We start from the raw sequence: 8,132 nt of genomic DNA, 5'->3' as shown, positions 1-8,132 counted from the left end.
AAGGAAAAACAAGAAATGGTCAACGTCTTCAGCCTTATGTAAGGTGAAGAGAAATAACGGCCTGCGCATACATAGGTTGAAATGACTCATCACTTGACTTGTACATATTTACAACAGTCCACTCGTCAATGAGAAAATCAAATGCATCGAAACATGACTATGCAAAGAAATGTGTACCGACCAACAAAAAAAAAAAAAAAAAAAGAAAAGAAAACGATGCCCACATAATAACTCTACGAAACGCTTTACACTGGTAATGTGGTGTCAACCACGAGATTTTTTGAGCGCAATGCCTCGACCTCAGTTGCATTAGGGTGAGCTGTTCTGCTAATACGGAATGGTCCATTGTAGACGAAGAAAAATTTTTGGATCTTGTTGTTTCATCTGGACGACAACTGATGAGAGGGAACTGAAAGGTTTTGGTTGGTTGGTTTGTGGGATTAAAGGGACCAGACTGCTACGGTCATCGGTCCCGAAAGGTTTTGACCTACTTCGATTTCTGTATTGTTGAATGTCTTCTCCTGCAGCCAATTTCTCTCCGCTGCTCCAGTTTTATGTTTTTAAGAGGTATTTCAATGACTTCGTGATGTCTTAAGCATCGTGAGTTTGGATACGGTACAGTTTCTCTGATTTTGTCAGACGGCTGTTCCTTCAGTACGAAACGTGGACAGAGTAAAATAGAATGATTAGGAACACAATTTATGATGTCCTGAAAGGTTTGAATGTATCTAACCCATTCTGAGTGCTTTTGGTGACAGTAGAGTGTGCATAGTTTGTAGTCAAATTGGTTGTTTCTTGTCGAACGTACACACACCTTTCACCTTACACACATCCGCCATAAATCTTTTACTTTCGTAAAGTTAGCTCTATATATATTTGTGTTGAGTCTCTTAAATGGGCGTAAGAAACCAGTGAAGAATATGTACTGCTGATGCTCTGACTGTACGTATTATGCTCTTCACCTCGATTAAAATAGTAACTTTAATTGCAAATGATTCACATTCCGTATGAATTCCAGTTGGTCTACAGCACTCCTCATATTTTAATATCTTCTTCTTGTAGTTGTTATTACTGTCTTTAGGACCTTTTGTTTGTTAGAAGCTATGTATTGAACTCATATACTGATTTGGTCAGTGATACTATTTACTGGAACAGAATTTCATAATGTGCACTATTTTCCCGTTTAAGAAATTTATACATTATCTGTTAATATGAGGCTTGGAAGATTAGCAAGATGCTGTCTTTGCAATTTGCCTGTGAGCATCTGAATTGAAAAACCAGATGTATAAACGTAATTTTATGTTCTTTGGTTATAAAAATTATCTATTATGAGGCGCTATCTGAATACTACAATTCCATCAACATTGAAGCAAACTCAGGTAACGATGTCAAGCTGCTAACGAAATGGCATCCTGTTAACTATGCTTTTGGCAACGAGGTAAATAAGGAGACGAAGTGTTACAAGTTTGAAATAAGACATTTTAACACAAATCTTTATTATAAAACATACGGCATTTTTGAGCAACTGGAATGTTATTGTCAAGATTGATACCGTTTGGGGATTATAGGCATTCTACGGCGAGGTTACCAACTGCCGCTGTGCTAAGGGCAACAGAACGGAGAACCAGGACGGTTTAGACAGCAGTTGCAGCTCGGATCCAGGAGCGCAGGTTGCCAACATTGGAGTAGACGCCGGGGGCGGCCTCGCACTCTGGATTCCCCCAGGAGACGATGCCCACCTGGGTGCTTCCGCTGACCAGGGGGCCGCCGGAATCTCCGTTGCAGACGCTCCTGCCGGCCTCGCCGGCACACACCATGCGGTCGGTCACAGTGTTGATGTTGGCGAAGATGCCCCTGCAGGTGCTGCGGTCCACGATGCTGATGTCGACCTTCTGTAGGGTGCTGGCTGCTGGCCCGTCCGTGTACGTGGTTCCCCAACCGGTCACCGTCACTGCGAGACCACCTTCCGGGTCGTAGCCATCAGAAGGTAGGCTGACGACCTGAGCGTTCGGGTCAAGCAGGGATCCAAGGGCCTGGCAACAGTGAAGCAAACTTTGGTAACAGGTATGTCTCCTTAATGAGACTTTAGATAAGTACTTGAAGACTGGAAGAGATGCTGAAGGTTTTGTATCTGTTTCCTCGTAATGATTGGTATTGATATTCCCTTCCATTGTTATTTACCTCTCAATCGTCTTCCTTCATGTATACTTCGTGAAGCAATGTAGTCTATAATACATATAATACTACTTTCTTGTGTGAATTCCTAAGGGACCAAACTGCTGAGGTCATCGGCCCCTAGATTTACACACTACTTAAACTAACTTACACTGAACACAACACACACGCCCATGCCTGGGGGAGCATTTTGTGATGTGACTGTTGTAGCTCTGAAATGAGACTGCAACATCTGACATCAGTTTTTCCAGAGAAAATCGCAGAATTTGTCCACATTTAACGTATTCTTAGGGTGGAAGATGATACTAAGAACTGCCAAATCTTTTTGGTTTCAGTGACTGACTGAATGAATTAATGTGTGACTACGGTCTGCCGGCCGTGGTGGCCGATCGGTTCTAGGCGCTTCAGTCCGGAACCGCGCGACTGCTAAGGTTGCAGGTTCGAATTCTGCCTCGGGCATGGATGTGTGTGATGTCCTTAGGTTAGTTAGGTTTAAGTAGTTCTAAGCTCTAGGGGACTGATGACCTCAGATGTTAAGTCCCATAGTGCTCAGAGCCATTTGAACCGATCCATTCAGACTAGGGCCTCTCGTCGGGTAGACCGTTCGCCGGGTGCAACACTTCCGATTTGACGGCACGTAGGCGACTTGCGCGTCGATGGGGATGAAATGATGATGATTAGGACAACACAACACCCAGTCTCTGAGTCGAGAAAATCTCCGACCCAGCCGGGAATCGAACCCGGGCCCTGAGGATTAACATTCTGTCTCACTGACCACTCAGCTACAGGAGGCGGACAGTGACTGAAATGTATGCAGAAAAGATTTTCATGAGCTGGATTTTAAATTAGTCTCCTTTAACTGAAGTAAAAATGAATTTGACTATGCACAGCATCACGATACTCTGTAAGAATATTTTTTTAATAATTTTATGTCTTTATGTGCATAATGATGATGTTTGGTTTGTAGGCCGCTCAAGTGCGCTGTCATCAGCGCCCGTACGAAGTCCCAGTTTTTGACACAGTCCAATTTTTTGCACAGTCCAATCTAACCACTGTTACGAATGATGATGTGAAGTAAACAAATTGTGTGAATAGCTATAGGTTCACACAAACAGTAATGGTGGCAGAATTTGAAGTTACATCGTACAGTTAGTGACTGTTGTGTGGAACAGTGTTATGTAGATAACTCAATAATGAATTGTTGAAACGTATTTTCGTTACAGGCTACTCAACCTGGCAAAATTAACCACAAAAAATAGTTACTTAAGAGAAGACAGAGCTGAGTTTCACTATGAAAGCATTTTTATAGCTAAATATACGAACAGATGAATTCGGCATCACTGTTAGAAAATAAAAAAACACATGTTTCATTTTTTCAAAAACTCAACGTGGGGAGGGCAATAGGAGATGAAAATTTGTACGAAAATGTTTCGTTATAGTAAGATATTTTTAAAGATAAATCTATGAGAACTAGTACTTGACTTGTAGAAATACGTGTTAGCGAAGTTTTGTTTCTATAGAAACGCCATCACAAGAACCCAAAAGACAACATTAACAAAGGTCTGCGATTCCAGCTACCAGAATAGCGTTTTGGTCAGAAGCACACTCGGAAAAGACCATGCTTCTATCGCTTTAATCAGCCGGGAAAGCTTACACGAGGCTGTAATTTGTAGACATCACAGAAATGCAAAGAAAACCTGTGCAAACCGTGCAGTCAACGTGAGCGAAACACCGGGCGCTAAGCTAGTACTCGTACATACAAGATAAGGGTATTGATTGCTTTCTGAATATCGTCTTGTAGATTAGAACTGGTGGAACACTAAAAGAATTCGCAAACATGCTGCCAGTACAGTTGCCTACAAAGCTTTTACAAAACGGTTCTATACATTGATGAGTAACTTCAGTGACGACAACTTCTACATTATGGTGTGATTATAGCCACACATTACTGCACAAAATGTTTCAGAACATATAGAAAACATAAATTATGCATATTTGCTGTTTTATTCAGTATTGCACAACCTTGAGATTCAGCTTCAAGACATGGATGACTCATTAGTTCATTTTGGAGAAATGGTAAGTATATGCAACGTATGTTTGAGAAGAGCAGCCTAAGAAACCTTGAATTAATTTGGTCACGCACATCTTCAGCAACTGCTACTCACCTTGATGACGGCGACATCGTAGTCTAGCGTATTGCTATCGTACGATCCGTGCATGTAGCCAGAACCCGCCTTGCGAACGGTACCACCGCTTCCACGAATTGAAGATCCCGCTCGGAAACTCATCAGAAGGACATTCAACTGGTCAGCGCAGTGAGCGGCCGTCAGCGCCCAGTTGGAGCTGATGATGGACGCTCCACAGATGTGCGAGTCGCTGTACTCAAAGGACAGCTGCCACGGGTAGTCGGCAATGTCGGCGTCGGAACCTCCAATGATGCGGCTGTTGCCTCGGCTCCACAACCTGGTCGACGCGGGAATGGCCAGGGACGAGCCCAAGAGGCACACCACGAAGAGGGCGAGGTGCTGCATAGTGGACGCGGTGGGTGCACACCACTCGGGCCACGGCCTATATAAGCCGTACAAGATTCAGTGACGAGTATCTTATCTCAGTCTGGGGTAATCGGGGTACTTAGCAAAAACCCCCTGTGACAGACTCTTTATCTCCTGCGATAAGTTACCGTATAGGCACTTGAAAATATATACAGATCTTGACACGCCTCCCTCAAAGGCGACGCACAGCTGATTGATATAAAACAGCTAATTTTATCACCTTTCAGCCACGTTCTGAACTGATCTACAGTATGCTCTAGGTAGTCGGTTGGATTTTTAGAGCAGCTCACTAGGCCGTTCAGTTGAAAAGGAACGTACATCTCCAAAAATGGCAGTGACACATGCTGGAAAGAAAAACGTTGGTACAAAGAATGTAACTGCGATGAAACCATGGATAACAGAAGAAATATTTCAACTGATCGATAAAACAAGTAAGCAGAAAAATGGTGAGGAAACTTAAGAAACAAAAATACATGTCACTTAAGAATGAAATAAATAGGAAGTGCAGGGATCCTATGGTGAAATGGGTTCATGAAAAATGTGAACAAATCGGAAAAGAATACTCATCGGGAAGACTTATCCAGCATGTATAAAAACAAAATAGCTTTCACTGAAATTAAAAGCAGGAGTAGTAACGTTAAGAGTGCAACGGGAATTCCACTGTTAGATGCAGACAAGAGTACGTGTAGTTGGAATGTTTTGAAGGCGTCTACCACGGGGACGCCTCGTCTCAAGCTGCGACAGGATAAAAACATAAATCGATGTAAAAGAGACATGGGATCCAGTATTAAAGTCGGAATTTAAAAGAGTTTAGGAAAATTTAAGATCGAATAAGGCCGAAGGGATAGATAACACTCCATCAGAATTTCTAAAATCATTTGGGGGAAGTGAAAAAAAAACAACTATTTACGTTTGTGTGTAGAATGTATGAGGCTGGCGAAATACCATCGCACATTCGGGAAGACATAGCTCACACATTTCTGAAGATTGCAAAAGCTGACAAGTGCGAGAATCGTCGCACAGTAAGCTTATCAGCTCATGAATGGGATAGAAAATTGAGGATGTTTTAGATGACGATCAGTTTGGCTTTAGGAAAGGTAAAGGCGCCAGATAAGCAGTCCTGACGTTGCGTTTAATAATGGAAGCAAGACTAAGGAAAATCAAGTCACGTTCTTAGGTTCTGTCGACGTGGAAAAAGCGTTCGACCTTGGCAAATGTTGAAGGATGTTCTCAGTTCTGAGAAAAACAGGGGTAAGCTATAACGAAATAATTAATATACAATATGTACAAGAACCAAGAGGGAACGATAAGATTGGAACACCAAGAACGAAGTACTCGGATTAAAGAGGGTGTAAGACAGACAGGTAGTCTTTCGCTCCTACTGTTCAATCTATAAATCAAAGAAGCAATGACGGAAATAAAAAAAAATGGTTCAGGAATGGAATTAGAATTCATGGTGAAAGGATATCAATGAGAAGAATTGCTGGTGACATTGCTATCCTGAGTGAAAGTGAATGAGAGTTATATAATCTTTTGAATAGAATGAACAGTCAAATGAGTACAGAAAATGGGTTGAGAGTAAATCGAAGAGACGAAAATAATGAAAAGTAGCAGAAATAATAATGTCGTTAAAATCAGGATTGGTGATCACGAAGGAGATGAAGTTAAGGAAGTCTGCTACCTAGGCAACAAAATAACTAATGACGGACGGAGCAAGGAGGACATAAAAAGAAGACTAGTACTGGAAAAAAGCACTCATGACAAAGAGAAGTGTAGTTGTATCAAACACAGGTTTTAATTTGAGGAAGAAATTTCTGAGTCTCTACGTTTGGAGCACAGCATTGTTTGGTAGTGAAACATGGACAGTGGAAAAACGGGAAAAGAAGAGAATCGAAACATTTGATATGCTGTACTACAGAAGAACCTTCAATGTTACGTGGAATGATAAGGTCAGCAATGAAGAGGTCATCAGGAGTAAATGGGTGAAAATTAAATACATGGAGAACAGTAACACGAAGAAGTGACAGGATGGTAGGACATCTGCTAAGACATCACGGAATAACTTCTACGATGGTAGAAGGCGCTATAGAGGGTAAAAACTGACGGGGGAAGACAAAGATTGGAATACTTCTAACAAATAATTGAGAATGTAGTTTGAAAGTGCTGCTACAAGAGGTTGGCACAGGAAAGCCATTTGTGACGTGCCCCATTAAATCAGTCTGGAGATTGATGACTCATAAGAAAAACAACCAGGCTAGTGACTTTCGATTAAATGGCTCTCTTGTACGGGAGTTACATTAAGGGCACGGGTGCAGGATGACGACACATGGACGACAACATTTGGAAGTTTATGTCTGACCATGAAGTATGTATGGATTGCTGAAATGGTTAAGCTCGCAACGTGCTCGAAATCCGTGTTGGAATCCCGTCCAGCAGAAATAATCAATTTCGTCATTATTTTCTACAGCTGGAAGTTTTGGTATTCGCAACAGCGAATATTCTTCCTGTAAATAACGTGTTGTTTTTATATAACAGAGAACATGTCCCCAACAACAAAATACAGCGAATCTCATTCGTCCATGATCCTGTTGTCGTTATCAAAAATATACGGCATTCTTAAAAAGTGTTAAAAGGAACTCTAAGATGAAAGTATGACTGAATTGTGCCGCTACTGTTTTCAGGGGTAAATCAGTTAGTAATGAAAGCCTGCCAGGCATAAAATTCCGTCTGTAATCACGTGGATAAATACGGAAATGAAACAGGTGCCGCTATCAGACTGCACCAACTCATGTGTGACTACCCTCAAGAAATTCAGTGTTGGACTGTAAGATAAAAGACGTCTATGCAAAATACATGTTCCATAGGAGCTGTATCAAAGTTGTAATTCATCTTACGTCACTTCCACGAGATTACGAGAGTGAGTGCTGTAACCGGATCATGTTAAGAGATTGGACTGCTAAGAACTGATTTTTGACAGTTATATTCGTGAGGAGCTGGGCTTCTGCGGTAATGTAAATTAACGGTTTGTGTTTTCTTGTCTGTACTAAGTAGTGGTTACAGTTGGGCACTGAGTACGTGTGAAAATTAAGACTCGGGTAACTAGATCGGGCAGAGTATATAGACTTTTTTATGGAGGCAGAGCCCCTCCACGCCCGCACCGGCATGATGGCCAACTCAAAAGGTCTACCGCCATCTCTGCATAAGGGTTAGTATTCACTGAAGTGAGGTGTCGCAGGATGTGGGTACTGCGATGTTTGAATACGTCTGGTTAAGGTTAACCATTAATACGCGCTCATCTGGAGATAGATTGGGTCGAAGTCGAACGAAGGGTAGCGGTTTGAAGGGCAGAGGAAGAAAAGTACCAAGGCAAGAGCCAAGGGAAAAAACCTCTACGATAGTTAGGTC

General features: G+C 41.9%; 1 protein-coding gene across 1 annotated transcript; it reads right to left on the bottom strand.

Moving 5' to 3' along the window:
• Positions 1–1,634: 1,634 nt before the first annotated feature.
• LOC124712301 (trypsin alpha-like) lies at positions 1,635–4,706 on the bottom strand. Its single transcript, XM_047242593.1, has 2 exons — positions 4,341–4,706; positions 1,635–2,033 (listed from the first exon to the last, which is right to left on the bottom strand). The coding sequence occupies exons 1-2, from the start codon at positions 4,704–4,706 to the stop codon at positions 1,635–1,637; spliced, it is 765 nt and encodes a 254-aa protein (XP_047098549.1).
• Between the last annotated feature and the right edge of the window lie 3,426 nt (positions 4,707–8,132).

The sequence above is a fragment of the Schistocerca piceifrons genome, chromosome 8 (assembly GCF_021461385.2).
Source record: "Schistocerca piceifrons isolate TAMUIC-IGC-003096 chromosome 8, iqSchPice1.1, whole genome shotgun sequence".
Classification (NCBI taxonomy): Eukaryota; Metazoa; Arthropoda; class Insecta; order Orthoptera; family Acrididae; genus Schistocerca; species Schistocerca piceifrons.
The sequence above is the reverse complement of the archived record's forward strand: the minus strand, read 5'-3'. Positions and strand labels throughout refer to the sequence as shown.

Coding starts and splice junctions, on each gene's coding strand:
- LOC124712301 (XM_047242593.1), bottom strand. CDS start 4,706: ATGCAGCACCTCGCCCTCTTCGTGGTGTGCCTCTTGGGCTCGTCCCTG. Junction 2,034..4,340: donor ACGATGTCGCCGTCATCAAG/GTGAGTAGCAGT, acceptor CACTGTTGCCAG/GCCCTTGGATCCCTGCTTGA.